Source organism: Helobdella robusta (assembly GCF_000326865.2).
Source record: "Helobdella robusta unplaced genomic scaffold HELROscaffold_13, whole genome shotgun sequence".
Classification (NCBI taxonomy): Eukaryota; Metazoa; Annelida; class Clitellata; order Rhynchobdellida; family Glossiphoniidae; genus Helobdella; species Helobdella robusta.
The window spans coordinates 3804475-3822761 of NW_008703718.1; the positions used below are offsets into that span (position 1 = coordinate 3804475).

Here is an 18287-nt window from a genome sequence, read left to right on the forward strand (position 1 = left end):
TTGTCAGTGAGTGCACCTGCACCTATCAGTAGCTACTGTTGTAGGTACTTTCCAAATAGTACAACTATAACAAGGGACTTTCCTCTGAATGGAGTATTGTATCGAACGTTGGGTGAGGATTGATGGCTCACATTGTTCCTTCTGACAGTTTCAGATGGAAGGCCAACATTGAAGCATAATGCGCACATGCTTCTCGCCAGGGTAAGATATCCTGTTGTCACTGTTGTCACTTGCCTTATTCGAAGATTTCCAACTCTACTCCATTTTTTTTAGTAACAACGCAGCTTATTTTCAAAAAAAGTTAATTTTTCAATTTCTTTCATTGAAAATAAAAATTTAAACTAACACTATTCAAAATGTTAGTAGACAAAATTTAATAAATAGTATTGTTTATAACATCATTACGTTAAGGAAAAAAGCTATCTATTTTTCTACTAACTGGGAATATCAGATGATGTAGTTGGACCTACTAACCCAATTTCAGATTGCAGGCATCCATTCAGCTATCGACCAACCAGCCAAAGTGTAAATAAACATTCACGTAAATTTTCCGTTCTCTCACGCACACAACTCACCCACACACACACACACACACACACACACACACACACACACACACACACACACACACATGTGCATAATACACACACGCACACATATCCATCTATCTACATACGACATCATATTGATTGGGAAATCCATAATTCAGTATTGATCCAACAGCGTTGAAAATAAAAGCAACGCGATTGCATGGTTCCATTGTTTTTTTTCCATGCGTGCCTGTGCATGTATGCATATGCAGTAAATATTATATAACTAACTCAGCTATTTTCAATATTGAATTTTGAAACATAGGTTAGTGCTATATATAAAACAATGATGATCCAATTTATATTCACGCATACATACAGAAAGCATCATAAAATTTGAAAATAATTAAACGTATGACTCATTGCACCATAGATATTGATTTACAACATACAACAATATACATACATTACACCGAATTTTTGATTCAATTAGAATTGTGTGGTACGTTGGCTTCGATGGTGAGGAGGAGGAAAAGCAGCATATGCGAGCGTGTTCTTCATTGCACATAAACCATCTCCATTATTCCAATTGAAATGGGCTTTCATCAACACCACAAAACAAACATTATAAGCGCAACACACACAACAGCGTAGTGCACAACACACACACAAACACACACACACACACAAACACACACACAAACACACACAATACAAACCTCCAAGACACACAACGACAATACAGTACATAAATACTAACAATATGACAACAAGTCACACAAAACCAAACAGTACATAAATGTTAATAAAAAGAAGATAACACAAATACCACAGCCCGGACTAAAACGAAATAAAACCCATCCTACACAACAATACAAACAATACAAGCATAAAAAGACAACTCAACCCAACGACTCACACTTCGACATACACCTTATAACAACACAAACATTAACAACTAGATAACAACTACGTTTAATATCCAACATATAATTAAACATTCAATAAACAAAGAAATAAAATAATTAAGGTAAAATTAAAAAAAATATTAACGATAAATTATTAAAACAATATATCAACAATAATAAAAGTAATTAATTCTCACAAACAATAAACATTGAAAACTCTAGAGAACAGCCTGACATAGCTTTATTATATAAACAATAACACATGACGACGCGTCTGTAACAACATCAATTTATCGCTATCAAAATCTAAAATGCAATCAACTTCATCGCTTCTGCCATCATCAAAATATAAATATTCAATTTTATAACTTCCACTTAGATTTTGTTTTTTAATTTATCATATCGTTATCTTTGATACTGTATCAGTGATGGTAGTGTATCGATGATGATAGTGTATCTGGGATGGTAGTGTATCTGTGATGGTAGTGTATCGGTGATGATAGTGTATCTATGATAATAGTGTATCAGTAATAAAATATCATCATTGCCGTCAAAGATCAGGGCCGAGTTTGTCGGTGTGTTGGAGGCCCTGGAAAGTAAAGATGTATAAAAACCTCCAATTTATTTAATAGAGACATTCTATCATCTTTATATAGATTTTTAGCAGTATTTAAAAATTATTTTAAAATAATAATTTGGCTGATTTTTGGAGTTATTCCACATTTTTTTATTAAATTTAGTAATTTTAAAACGGAAATATGTAAAAATTGCAAAGTTACAACGTTGTCTTTCAATGTCTTTACAAATCTACATGAGAAACACGAGAAATTGAGTGTAGCTCTTAACTAATGTATGTGTATCCTAAGTATCAACCAATTGAACATGAATAAAATCAAACAAAATTTTGGCTCTGGTCATGTTAATGGATATTACTATTATTTTTGCCACACTGTCTTCATCTTTTCCATCATCATCTTCAACCTCACGGTCATCATAGATGACATCCTTATCTTCTTTAACAATGTCATCATCTTCATCATCATTGTCGTTATATCTACCATCATTATTATCTTCATCGTTTTGGCCATCATAATGGTAATAACCCTCATCACAAAATAAACTCAATCGATCAATATTATCTACATGATCAACAATGCCATCATGAAACTAACTCCTCCTAAATCAAACAAACGAACAACATGCTACAAAACAATTTGACCAAAGTCAACAATCATCTTAACAACTTAGTCACCCAAAAATTTAATGATTTTATAATAAACAGCAAAAAATTGAAACCGAATCTGAAATTACTGACATAGATATTCACAAAGATTTGCAACAGTCCATAATAACAACAACAATAACAAAACAACGACAACAACAATGCAACAAAAAATAGCAACAAATAACAACAAACCAACAATGCAACAGAAAAACAGCAACAAACTTAGCAGCATAGCAATACATGGTCCTTATTATAACTCAGCTTGATCCGCGTATGAGCCGCCCACATTCATAAAATCTTCCTCAGGTCAGTAGGCAGGGAAGCAATCATCATTCTAAAGTCTCTTTCTTGATGCATTCATTTATTTCTTTTTACAAAAATTTCAATAAATTATTTATTACAAAATAAAGAATTTAACATGAAAATTCATGAAACAAAACATGTGACAACAACATCAACAACTACTGCTACTACTACTACTACGACTCTTACTACTACTACTACCACTACTACCACTACTACTACTACTACTACTACTACTACTACTACTACTACTACTACTACTACTACTACTACTACTACTACTACTAATACTACTACTAATACTACTATTATTACTACTACTACTACCAACAACAAACAAAACCTTTATCGTAAACAAAATATTTGATATTTTTAACAGCCAAAAATATCCTGGCCAAATATTCGTCATCACAGCATGATATATGCTACGCATATCCGACTAAGAAGATTCAATTGAAGAATGGTTTCCACCATTCCATGAAGAAGGTCATTACTCAGCTGAAAATCTACGCCGCCTTTTGCCTAATCTCTGCTAAGCTATGACAACAACAACAAAAACAACATAAATAACATAAGTTACAACAACAGTTGCAACTACATAACCGTGAATAGCAAGAGTTTCAATAGCAATAACAACGACAACATGAATAACAATACTAAAAGTCGCAAAAACAGCAGCGGCAGCAGCAACATAATAATAGCACGATAAGCAGAAGTTACAACCACAACAACAATCACAACCACAACAACATTAATGACAACAAGAACGAAGACAATGATAATTACTGCTGTTCAAAACGACAACGACAGCACCAACGTCAACACCAATAATAATAATAATAATAATAATAATAATAATAATAATAATAATAATAATAATAATAATAATAATAGTAATAATAATAATAATAATAATAATAATAATAATAATAGTAATAATAATAATAATAATAATAATAATAGTAATAATAATAGTAATAAAATAATAATAACAACTACAAAAACCGCATGAACTAGTTCACAACACAACACAACACATGATGACAACTGAGCAGCCTTTTTTCACTGTAAATACGCGTAATTGAATTTTTTACAGCAAGTTTTTTTTTTTTGAAGTACTGTCACAACATTGATGATGACGATGGTGACGATGGTGATGATTATGATGGGAATGGTGGTGACGATTATGATGATGATGATGGCGATGATGATGATGATTTAATTACAGCCAGGGTGATGTTGATAATGATATATAAAATTTCAAAAATTTATTCATCGAATTATTTGTTTATTTATTTCTGTTTTAGTTACTTCAAAATTTAATTATTTTTTAATCAATTTTTCTACTAAATTAATTTGCAAATTAATTAAGAGAACGTATGTTTATTATGTACTTTTAAAATAAAAAACAATTTTCTCCTTAAATAAAACAAAACAAAAAATACAAAAGCTGTAAAAAAAATAACAGAGTTTATCAGAACAAAATAAATGAATAAATAAATTTTAAATAACTTCTGGGTGGGTTCATACAAAAATTGAACTGGAAACAAATGTGTTTGTATGCTTTTGTATTTGTTTGTATGTTGTTTGTGTACTTTCGTTTTTGTTTGTTTATATGTTTTCACATTTGTATGTATTTGTTTGTATATAGTTCTTCGTGTTTTTATCTTTGTTTTGTTTATGTTTCACAACATGTATATATTTCTTTTTTTTTAATTTTTAATTGAAAATTTTCTTTCAAGTTTTATAATTTACTGTATCCATCTGTTACGGTAGAGGCGTGATGACTTAGGGGTCAAGGTCACCTGGCGTTGTTTGTTGTTGTTGTTGTTTTTGTCGTTGTAACTTTTATTGGTTTTGTCCAAAGATGAGTTGGTTGAAGTTGTGTTGGATTGTTGAGACAGTTGAAGAGGTGTTGAAGATTTTGAGGACTGTTGTTATATGGCGGGCAGATGCTAGGGATGTTTGGAATGATTCTGTCCTGGTAATCGTTGAGAAAAGGACAATGGTCTGTTGATGATTCTATTTCTGGGATCTAATGAAGACTTTGTTTTTTTTTAATTTGACGATCAATCACTCTGCTGGCTTTGCGTAAGCTTGTGAATTGTTTGTTAAATTTATTAGATACCGTCTGAAGGCTGATTATTGGTTTGTTGTTGAAGTTGATTGCTAGGTTGGGTGATTGCTTTGGCTTACCATTTATGTTCTATACTGTTTGCCAGAGTTTTTTAGAGTTAACTTTGTTACTGAAGGTTGATAAAAATTTACGCCATTTTGTTTATCTAATTTTTTTTGTTTTTGTTTTTTTGAAACTTTCCAAAAAATTCCAAACAACGATATTCAGGAATTTCAAGTCTCCGTATACGACTCAAGGATTGCCACCTATCACATCCTCCATGCTTGGTGCATCGTTTAACATGTATTCACTCATTTATGATGTTTGTGTGTTGTTGATTTCTTAGTACCTAAGAAGAGTTCAATAGATTTTTAACCTTCTTTAACCTTTGGAAAATTATTGGTTTTGTTATATCAATTTTCATGTTTTAATTTAATCAAAACTGTTTTTGTCTTGTTACGAAAAACGCCATGTTTGTTTTTATAGTTAGTATAATTATTTTAATTACCGCAATAATTTAATTATTTGTTTTTTTATTTTCATAATTTTTTGATATTTTTTATTTTGTATTTTATTTACCTGCGTTAAAATTCAATTTATTTTTGGTTTCCGATCAATTAAACGTATCACAGACACCAAGAAAATATCTTTGAAATTTTTGTATCTATGTTTTATCTAATGATATAGATACTTTTGTTTGTATATCTTTGGTTGTATTTCCTGTTTTTATATTTTATCTACGCATTTCAGCTACTTTCATTTATAACCATAGATGAAAATAAAGTTTTTTGTATTTATTAAAATCGATCTTTCGATAAAACTTTTATATTTTGATTGAAAGTATGACATATTTTACTTTTTAACTCATTTCTAATATTCCAAAAAAATAGACAAAATATTCAACAGCAATGTGAGCATGTACTTGAGCTAAACGATCATTTTCCAACTGTAATAGTTTTCAAAAACATATACACAGACATACACACACCAATACACACACCCATACGCACATACACCCTGACATACGACCAATAAAATTGAAAAAAAAAACTCACTAGAAAAGATTTAAAAGTGGTAATTAGGTGGAATTATTTGAAATTTGCAAGGAAGAAAAAACATTTCTTTGAATCAACGCTGATAAAACACGATAAAAAACGTTGATAGTCGTAATTATCCATATAGATCTTTCTTATTGTCGAACTCCCCGCTCGTATAATGCGCTCCTTTCAAAGAGAATTCTACTAAGGAAATTAGAATAATGAAGGTGAACATTTATAATGCGTTTTTTAGTTTTTTTTCAAATTTCGAAATAATGCGTTTCAAATTTTTAAAATAATAATAATAACAATTTAAAATTGCATTTCTGTTTATGAAATTAATTATACTCTAATGTGTTATGTATTATTTTCGGCCAATTAGATCTTTACTAGTAGCCAAAATTTAGCTTCCATATAGTGTCACAAATGGTTTTCCTGTTCATTTTAATGTAAATTTTTAAATTATAGCGCCGTTTACTGGTTTATTATTTATGGAAAAAAAATTTAAGTTGTACATTTTTATGATCTTTAATAATTTGTTTAATTTGTTAAATGAGTAGATCTTTAACGACGACTTCCATGATTTGCTCGGCTATTATAAATTTGTTTACTCACTTTCTTCTGCATCCCAATCCTAATTTTGTGGTCTTTGTTGTTGTGACTTGTAACGACATAAATAATTTGTTTTTTGTTGTTCTCAGCGCCAAGAATCACGTGATACGTGGTTGTTGTTGTGGCAACGCTCCTATCTCCAAGTTCTCATTCAACGTATCTGACAGGCGGAAATAAGAGATGGTGTAGGATTGACAGATTGATTCTTCTGAGTGTAAAGAGAAAGACTAAAAAAGACTAAAAATAGATAGTGTTGAAAATTATTTGCTTCTCAATTGCAATATAATAAAGAAATATTATGTACTAAAAGGTTTTTACTAAATGTAATATAAGTTACCTACATCCTGGTTAAAATAAGTGTTAAGGCAGTTGCATGCATCTACTGTTTTTGCTAGTATTCTCACTGCTACCACTTTTGTTATTACCGCCGCTGCTACCACTACCGCAATTATTATTTCAATTACTACTACTACTACTACTACTACTACTACTACTACTACTACTACAAATTCATAAAAATCATATATTATTAATGAAGTAAGATGAAGAAATGGTCTCTATAACATCAACATCTCGTATTATTTAAAAAAAATTATATACATTAAAAATGCTATTAAACATCGCAAAAAGTATTGCCTGAAGCGATTGTGAATAAATAACGCTTCTTATCCAATTATGTACACGTTCCTTGCACGCGAGCAGCTCGCCTAATTAGCTAATCTCAAGCCGGCTCGTTTTTCATATTTCTGTCAGAGGCAGTTGTTGAATACCTTCGCCGTTAAACGCGCCATAAGTGCTACGTACGTTTTGTGAGATGATGTAAAAACTGGTTATTTGGTGGGGTATAATATATTTATCAACTGCTTAACTTTTAATAAATCAATCATATCAGATGAACGAATCGACCAAATTGCTATTTTTTCTGACATTTGCTAGTAGGGAAAACTTTATTTTCTGCGTTCTAAATTCTATAAATATAGTCTGTCGTTTATAAAAACGCATGTTACAAATTTCAAAACAAACAACCTGAACAAGTTTAACAACGCATCCAACCTTAACAACTACGCCACGACAGCCACAGCCACAAGACGACATCAGCACCACCAATCTGAAATAATAAACAGCTCGCAAAATTACGCTTCAAACGGAAACTTCGTTACGCTAATGCATCTTACACGGCATTTTATTATTTGATCCGTACTCTCACCTCTTCTTTTGCTTCTCAATCAAAATTTAATTGAATTTTAAAAGGACAATTTTTGAATTTTTCAGCCATTCATGGCGACATATGCATTTGAGAGCAGTAATTTATTTTGGAATATATCGAAATCTATTAATTTGAAGCTTCTTTGAGTTTGATCAAACATAAAATTCGGTTTGAATCGTTGAGCACAGATTTAATACATTTTTTGTATTTGAAAAAATTCAATTTCCAGAGTTTGAAAGAACGTAAGATGGTTAGCATGATGAATGGGGTGATGGTTAAACAGAAGGTTCTGCTGATGAGATGATTAAATAATGTTGACCCTGATGATGTTGACAAAATGATAAAACAATGTTAATGCTGATGAAACGATGAAAGTGAAGATATGTCTTTACTCATCTGACATGTAATGTTATGTATGCAAGTGTTTTGTCCTTATAAATTTCAAAAGTTACCACGTAACTTTTAATTTCAATGAACGAAATACAGAAATCGAAACAGAGAATAAATGGCGCGTTTGAAATGCACTGATTTCAAAACATGATAACAATGACGATGATGATGAACTTTCTAATGTTTTTAACTTTCATCTCACATATGATGACAAAATCTTAAATAATGGCGATGATGCCTGAACAAAATAGAATGATGATGAAAATGAAGAGATGAAGTTGGTACGTTGGAAAATGTAAGACGCTGGAACTGAAACAATGAACGCCATCAACATATAATCATGAAGATTATAGCGGATAAGTCGGCGTTATTTTATGGCATTTCAGTTATTTTCCATTTTAGTATTAGTTGTGTTTCTTTTGCTGCATATATACACACATCCAAACACGCACATTCACTTAATTGTTTACTTATTCATAAATGTACTACATACATCTGGTCAATATCTTAAAAAGAATTTAAAAAAAAATACAGTAATCTGTCGAACTAACGTTTGATATTTCTAAATAACGGATATATAAACGAATTAAAATGTTTGAAAAATATGTTGTGGTGTACAAGAGGTACAAACAAATGAAAAGATTGCATACATTCTTTTAAAAACGAACAGTAACTCATCAAAGTACAGAATACCGCAATAAATGATTTCTTATTAAAAAAATATTGCACTTATATTTGTATAAGTATCATTCGTACCCTCTATCTTACTTTTTTTTAGTGAAAGTGTTGATGTTAGATAGCTATAATTAAAGGAGAAAAAATCACAAGAGTCAGTCAGTGGTTCACCACTCAATCAAATATATTGGTATGAAGTGTTTGATGAAAATGATAGTGATAAAGATGATTGTAATGGCACTAAAAATGTGATAATGAAATGATAATGACGATGGTGACGATGCTGATTTGTTGAAGTTGTTGAAAGTTTTGTGACTCAGTGATGTGTAAAAAAGAATATTCTGTAGAAAGTTAAAATAAAATGCATGAAAAACAAAAATTGATAACAGGAGTAAAAAAAATTGTGAAAGAAAATTAAGTGGTAGAAACGAAAATCATCTGAAAAAATTTTTTGAAAGAAGAGTCGAACATGTTTGTAGAGAGCATACAAAAAAAATGGACGTTGTTTGCGAAGTTTTGAGGTTTTTAAAAGACAAAAAAAAAGGTTTCAGGGGTTGTGTAAATAATGGGAGACAGACGAACATTTGCCCAATTAGTGCGAGTGCTCTGAAAATTTAAAAAGTTTCATGAAGAGATTTTGAAACATCATAACAAAACGAAGCATTTGAATAAACAGTTAACAAAATAGTGGTAAAATACAAAATTTTGAAAAAAAAATTGTTATGTGAAGCTGAAAAATAAATAAGTTAAAAATTGTTTGAAATGTTGAACATTTGTTAAAGTATTTAAAAATTCATGAAAAAAATGTGAGAAAATGAGAAAAAATACATTTCAAACAATTTAAAATAAAAAAAAAAACAAAATTTTCTAAAAAAAATATAACAAATGTTGGAAAATTAAATTGTAGGAGTAGTTAAAACAATTTTTAATGGAGTTTGCACAAATTCCAAAAATATTAACAACAACGTGAGATGAAAAAACTTTAATAAAGTTTTTAAAGCTTATAAAATATGAAAAACAATCGAAAAGCTGAAAAACAAGTTTAAAAAACAAACGAACAAATAATATTAATTGATCAACATATGATAATAACTAAAAAAAAAGAAAACAACTGAACTAGGGTAAGAGAACGAACAAAGGGGAAAACAAACAATTGAGCGAATGAACAAACAAAAAATAATTTTTTCTCCGCACGAACGCTCCATTCTTCCAAACACGTCACTTTCTGTTCCTCTCTGGTAGTCAGAAACGCTACTGTCAACGCTGCTGTTGCAACTACCGCAATTTGTTATTTCTGCTACCATTACTTTCTTCATCTTTGTCATCGTTTTCGTCATCGTCGTCTCAATGCTGGACGTTTCATTATCATCACCATCAATTTTACATCATCTTTTTTTAACTCAACGTTAACACAAGCAACTTAATTCGACCCTCATTGTAGTTGTCCCAATACAATCACCATCACTATATACTCTTTATTATATTTGTTCACTTATTTATTTCATTGTTTATCCGTTTAATTAATTATTAGTTGAATTGAGTGGGTAATTTACTTGCTCACCACGGTTATAGTCATCAATCTCAGGCTCGCAACAGCACAGTTTACAGACTTTCAGAGTAGGAAGTGGTGCCAAGATTGCGCCCACAGTGATTTATTGAGGCAACTAAGCCATATTTTTTGTAAAAAATGCTGGAAACGATTTTCAGAATAGCAAAGTTTGATGCATACGATTAACATTTGTATTGTTTCACCACATTTTGTGATCGTCGTTATTGCAACTGGCATCACTTTCATCATTTCCATCTTTATCATCATCGAGTTCATCATCTCAAGCAATATTATGTATGATCATCATCTATGTCGTTTTGTTACTTTTTATCGACAAGGTGTGCAAATATTACTATTATCTTCATCATCGGCATAACCGTCATTTTCATCATCGTCGTCATCATTAAATCCATCATTAACATTACAACAACATCATCATCATTGTTATCTCCATAAGATCATCGCCATCATCATCATCGACACCATCGATGCCAAGTGATGCGTTAACAAATACTTCCAATGGCAAGAAGTAATGCCTCCATTAGGAAGGCATTGTTCTTCATTTACTATCCCACGACCGTCTACGCGACATTCTATTCCAATGCAACGTCAACCATGCAACATACAGTCACGCAACAAATTCGCAACAATTCTACAACCAACTTGTAACAACTGTGCAGCAAACTTGCAACAATTGTGCAACAAGCTTGCAACAATTATGAAACAAACTTGTAGCACTTGTGCAACAAACAACAGTCAAACGACAACCAAGCAGCAGTTATGCAACATGAATGCAACAATCACGCAACAAACGAACAGGCAACAGACATGAAACAAACAAGTTCTAATCATTCAACATGTCCTAATGCATCAATCATCCAATGAGCAAACATGCGGTAATCATTCAACAGTCATGCAACTAACAAACAATCAACAATTATTCAACAAAAAACAAACATGCAACAAACAAGTAACCTTAAGCAACAAACGAAAATTTAATCGCAATAATCCTTTCCATCTTCATTCAATCTTTCTTAACTTTTTCATTCAAAATCTCCGCTCACATTTTCTGACTCACCTTTGTTTCAAGTGCAGACCAAAATTTATAAAATTTAACTGCATTTTCGATTATATAATTTTTTTCAATTTAAAAACCTTTCTCAACCATTTTTACTTTTTTGTCACGTTAGGCGGTGAATTTTTTTTAATATATTTTTAATTCATAGATGAAAGTAATTTTAAATGAAATCTTTTCATCAAAGCACATGAATTGAATAAAAATTTTAGTTTTTTAGATGCTGGAATTAATTGTAGTATTTTTTTAACTTAAATAAGCTCTTTTTAAACGAGCTGAAATGAATTGCACTCAAAAATTTGAGTTTGTACAATGATTGGTGCGGGGGCGAATGCGCAAATATTTGCTTGAGAAGAGTGAGTAGTTTAATTTAGATTTTTGGTTGAACATGTTCCCCATCTGAATGAATAAATTTTAAAATGCACTTAACGGTCTATTTGTGAAACTGTTGCTGTTCATTGACATTACATTTTGCGTTCGTCAGTCGTGCACCTACATTTTCTATTAAGCAGTATATTGTTCACTTATTTTCCATTTATCATTATATTTTATTTTAAAATTTAACTGTTAAAAAAGTCATTTTCATTTTTTATACAGCAGCTCTGACATGTGCAGGCCCGCCTACATTTCATCCCATGATTGTATTTAAACTTTCCTGGTTCGCAAGCTGCGACATCCAGTTGGCACTTCCAACAACGGAGCTAATTTGCACTAGCACATAAGATTATTTTTTATCTCATATAAAAACATTTAATTTACTTTACTTTTTATTTTCCGATATAACTTGAAACTGAATGTTCATTAATAAACATTCGCGAGCTTTTCTCAAGTTAATTTGCAGCCGACATTAAACTAAATTGCTTATTTGTTCTCCTTTATCGTTAGTTCTTATTTTTTTTTAATTTTTTTAGCTAATCTTCAGTCCACCATCTATTCCAAAAACTTTCTTCATTTTAAAGTTTTTTTTAAGAATTTGGTTGTTGAATTGACAACTGCACGCACGCACATGTCATTCTCATCACACCACATCTTCTTCCATAGCCCCAAAACAGAGGTCATCTCAAAGGTCCTTCCAATGAATATGCAAGCATGTATGTATGCATGCATGTATGTATGTGTGTATGTATGTTTGTATGTATGCATGTATGCATGTATGTATGTATATATGTATGTATGTATGTCTCTCTTTATGTGTGTGTGTGGTGGGTGTATCTGTGTGTGTATGTATGTGTGTATGTATATATGTATGTGTATGTATGTATGTGTGTGTATGTATGCATTTATGTATGTATGTATGTACGTAAAGAAGTTGCTCTCAAACACCATCCATCAACCTCAGGTTAATCGGCCACGCTGGTGTGTTTGATTAATTGAAGATTAAATGAAAGAGAAACATCAGTTGCATTGGGAAAAAATATCTAAGAATTTAAATTGTCCATCATTAATCTTGAGTGAGATGACAAATACGTTAAAATATTGACAAAACTTTATGTTTGCAGTTAAACTCCAAACAGACTTTTTTCAAAATTAATTTTTAAATTTTCTCAAAAATAAAAATTTTCTCACCTCACAAAAGTTATCTTGTCGATTTCAAATCTTTTTTCTTTGTCCTTTTCTTTCTGTTGACTTCCTTTGCGACGGAAGGAAAATCTTGAAGACCTCTCCATTTTTTTTAGTTCGGTCAATCAATCAATCACTTAATCAACTAACTAAGTAATCAATCAACTAATTGTTAGATCTCTAATTAACCAATGAACTTGTTAAAATATTATTCAAATAAACAAATTTTTAAAATTAACTTTCATTTATTTAAAATAAATTACAAACAATTGTTACTCATCTATTAATGAAGAACAAAAAATCAAATTATTTGATGAAATCAACATCTATTCAAATAATTTTTGATTTAATTAAATTCAACATTGACTTCAAACGACTGATACAACAAAAAAAATTATTCATTCACGACAATTGCAACTTTGCAACAGGACGCGTTTTCAACTTAACAATATATAGATAGACCTCTCCTCAAAATCAACCACTGCATTCACATAGATACATGGAAAGCAATGATTTAACGCTACAACTTAACATGCATACGTGCTGACGATGCGACGTGCATTCGCTCTTTCCATACAAGAAATGTTTATCGACCACGCTACTGCGTTCAATTGGAAATCGTCTGCTACGACTCTTCTCGCACAGCACTACATTCACAGAGCCACTACCGGTTTAGATCTCAATTAAAATGACTTTGAACCATGATTGCTTTTTTTGAATTTGACATAAAATCGTTTCAAAATACGGGATTGGGATTTTTATTTCAAATCAATATTTGTATAATTTTACCGATATTTTTAACTTTCAAAATTACTTCAAAAATTTCTTCATTACAAATCGCCCACCATTGCACCGACCACCCTCTGAGCGCACCTACGAATGGCAGAGTGTCACCCAAACAAAAGTTGAGTTCAATGGACTGTCTCGCAAGACCCCCATCTTTCAATTTGTTCAACAAGTTGATTCTTGCGACACCACCATCAAACGAATTTGTGCTCGTGGAACTGACTCTTGCAACACCTTCCTCGGAGATTGTGGACGGGACAAAAAGCTGGCATTAAATAGTTTTCAAATGTTGAATAATTTAAAAAAACACTTTGAACGAACTGAATGAATTAAATAATTTGAACAAATTGAATGAATGAATGATCGAATGAATGAATGAACGAACGAACGAATAAACAAACGAACAAATGAAAGAGAGAATGAAGATAAAAGAATTCTAAACTTTTCAAAAGCACTCTACAACGCACCAACCATTATCATCTTCCAATTGTGACGTTTTCCGAACAGCAGAGATCCGTCTGAATTATTGAAAAAAGACTTTGAGCGAATTGAACGAGTGTTTTTAAATTGTTTGTTCTTTAAAAATTTATTGGCAGCTGATGATTTGAATAAATAAATGAATTCGTTCGTTCATTCATATATTAATCAGGCAAAATATTTGCAAAGTTTGCTAAAGTGCAAACGAACATTTGCTTAATCATACATGTCTACTAACATTTTCGAGATTTTAATAAGGAAATAAATACAAGAGTTTAACATTGTTTTTAAACTTCGGATTTTAAACAAATATACCCACATGAAATATCAACCGATAAAAAATTAGTAACAACATTTAGTTCGAAAGCCCCCCACCGCGACAAGGTAGCTGTTGTTTGGTTGGTGTGGTGGTGTGAGACGCTCTGACTGCTTTGAAGCCCCATCGCAATTTACTGTGGAACGACCCCCAACGGCCCATGGCGACCCCAAATCAACTAGTATGAAATGTTTCTCGTTACTAGAACCATCCAGTCTGACTAACCCCAAATATCAATAAATCAACCGTTTTTGGAAATTCTCACACACCACCCGGTTTCATTTTGAAAAGTTTGCCTCCCCATAATTGTCTACATCCGCCACTGCATTTTCTTAAATTCCCCTGAACGTTTGTGCCCATTAATATTTCTGACGTGATTATTCATTCTCTAAACCATTAGATGCGTACGATTTTTATATTAAATTCTAATCTTTATGCACAATAATTTTATTGCTAACACTAATGTCATTTAAAGCATTTGACAAAAAATCAGATTGTTTGAAATATTTAACTCAACAAAACTGAAAATCAATAACAATTCGAAAGGCAAATAACAGATGAACCGCTAAATATGAAGAATTTAATGTCACCGTGTAAAAAGCTATCAGAAAATTCATAACTAATTTCATCAAAGCAGTCAAATATTTTGCATTGCAGCCATTGTTAGTTTACTGTTTCCCATTGCCATTAATAGGCATCTTCTTGAACTCTTCAGTTTCCCTATATGCGTGCAACTTTGGTTTGTCAGCAAAGCGTTTATGGAAGGCCTTGAGCAGCGGGAATGAATCAAGGCATGTTGGAGACAGGACCAACAAGTTATCCAGAAGATCAAACACGTTGTAGTCCAAAAAGCTAGCCTAACATGCAGAAATTATTAGTTTTTTATCACTAGAAAAGATGATCAGAGAAATAAAATTATACCTTTTCACCGACAAAGTAACCCTTGCCATCATGATTCAGAGAAAGATATTTCTAAAAAATTAAATACAAAGTTAATATATATATATACAAATGTTTGAAACTTGTAAATATAGAAAAAACATTTAACTTATATACAAAGAAAAACAAATCTATCCACATTTTAGTACATTGTTTATTTTTAAATGTTAATCCCAAACTAGACATGCTGAAAACATCCAAACTTGTTACAAAAACAAACATTTTTACATAATTTTATAAAGTTTTGAGTTTGCTTAAAATTGTTTACTCAAAGCCGCATTGCCTAAATTTCAATGATTTTTGTTAACTGGAAAATTTTGTCTGGGCATAAATATACATTATCAAGATTTAGAGGCACCTGATAATCCATGCTAAATTAAATCATTAATGTTAATTTTTTAAATTCTAAATGTTATAAGGCTATGAAATTATCATGTACAAATGTTATAAATTTGTGTTGGCGTTTGTGGTGCTAAATTTTTCTCCCTTGAACCCAACACTAATTAAAAGAATGGAATATGCATCTAATTCTAATTGGATATAACAAACTAAAATACCTCAAAAATTTTCAATCCATCAGGGAGCTTCTGCAAAAATGGTTCTCTTCCTTGCTCCTTGGTGTAAAAAAGAAACAAAATGATTACATATTGAAATGAGATGATAAAAAACAACAAAAACGTACATAATCTTTATAAATCATTTGCAAGTAAGACAATCTAAGGTCCTCCTGTTGATCATTCAACATATCTATCTTGGCTGCTTCATTCTGATCTTTACCATAAAGACCTGTGCACAATGTAACAATTTCAAAAGGGTAACTAAAATCATTCTAAAAAAGAAATTGAATTAAGAAAATGTAACTTTACCATGCTTCCTGGCCAAATATCTGAGAATTGCATTGGACTGTGCAAGGTCAATTCCATCAATTGTGGCATAGGGTAATTGACCAAGGGGCTGAAAAGAAAATAAACTTATAATAAATAATATATAAAATAAAACATTTTAGACGAATTTTTATATTTACCGTCTTTGGTTTCAGATCAGCCCATTCACCAAATTGAACAACTTTCTCTTCCAACTGGATATCATTATCCTTGCACAAGTATTTCAATGACTGAGCTCTGCCTGTTTATTAACCAGAATCAGGTGGAAATTTATTATTATCCGTCATTTGCTTTGCTCAACAGCTACATTTAATAAACATAAATAAGCTCTACTAACTAAGTAACTAACCTAATCTTCTAATGTAATATACATATATAAATAATGATATATATATATATATATATATATATATATATACATATATAATAAATTCTAAGCGAATTACAAATGGATAAAAAATGTAAATTTTGGCAGGTAAACTTTAAAAAATTAACAGTTTTTCATTGTAAATTTAAATCTTAAAATATTATTATAAACTTATAAAGTAGAAACGAACCTCTCACGGGGAAATAAACGAGATGAACAGTCATTTTCTCAACGTAGAACTAGCGAAGAGAGTGGGAGAAAGTTGTTGAAATAATTGAGACGAAATTGCTAGCTGCCACTTTTGAAATACGAACGAGCAGATGATATATGGCACGCACTGAACGAGCTATCTATGTGTAATATAACCAGGGCGCGAACATACGTGCTGGCAGGTTGGTATCAAAAAATATTAATCTAGACCGAATCTTTTCAATCAATGACCTGATTGATCATCACAATGTTCATTTGATTGGTTATAAACATTAAATTTATAATTATTATATTCAATAAGTTAAAAAATAACAATTAAACTTTATAACGATAACTTATTTTATCATATGTCAAAGTATTAAGCCGGTTAATGACTAATATCATCTGCGTAATATCAACTTTTTCTTTATTTATTATATAATTTAGTATTGTTTTTTAGAGAAAGTTTAAAGTGCGATGATAGGTCAAATAATTTATATCGTTCTATTCAATTATTAAAAACATCAGTTATTGATACAATCAATCAGCTAAACAATCAATCAACCAAGCAAACACGATATCTTATAGACCCATTAAGGTAGCGTCCGAAAGTGCTTATCAAGGAACTTAGTTGAAAGTCTTAACGGAACACTCATAGTAAAAATTATGAGATATTGAGATGTTGTAAAAGAAGGCGAAAAAAGTATCCAGAAGCAAAAAGCAGACGTTTTACCCAAGTCACAAAATTGTCACTAATGAAAGACACCTGAAATTTTTCACACTTTTGTGAGTTTTGTTTAAAAGGAAGTTTCTAAAATATAGCAATAAATTTTTAAAGCAAACCGCTCATAATATTACAGTCATGTATTAAAATGATCGTGTGCTCGTTTGGTTGTAACAATTTTGGCACTATTTTTACTCATTTTTCACTTAATTTATAAAAACTTTGATGCAACTATTTTACTCAAAAGCGTTGCAGGAGTATTAAAATCTTTTTCATCACCAATTATTATTTTTACGTACATTGTACGTTCATGATGAATGTTTTAAGCCTTCCCCGCAAATCTGAAGTTAGTATATATAAATGTAAATACATATTAATTATAATTTAATACATGCCCATGCTGACGTTGTATGTGAAT

General features: G+C 31.0%; 2 protein-coding genes across 2 annotated transcripts; both read right to left on the reverse strand.

The window, feature by feature from the left end:
• Positions 1-13493: 13493 nt before the first annotated feature.
• On the reverse strand, positions 13494-14928 carry HELRODRAFT_168543 (hypothetical protein; the record flags this gene model as incomplete). Its single annotated transcript, XM_009014387.1, has 4 exons — positions 13494-13513; positions 13736-13851; positions 14045-14238; positions 14878-14928. The coding sequence occupies 4 exons, from the start codon at positions 14926-14928 to the stop codon at positions 13494-13496; spliced, it is 381 nt and encodes a 126-aa protein (XP_009012635.1).
• Positions 14929-15434: 506 nt separating this feature from the next.
• On the reverse strand, positions 15435-17180 carry HELRODRAFT_168544 (hypothetical protein; the record flags this gene model as incomplete). Its single annotated transcript, XM_009014388.1, has 7 exons — positions 15435-15623; positions 15688-15738; positions 16263-16319; positions 16388-16491; positions 16572-16659; positions 16730-16830; positions 17147-17180. 7 exons carry the CDS (start codon positions 17178-17180, stop codon positions 15435-15437), a joined length of 624 nt encoding a protein of 207 aa, XP_009012636.1.
• Positions 17181-18287: the final 1107 nt, after the last annotated feature.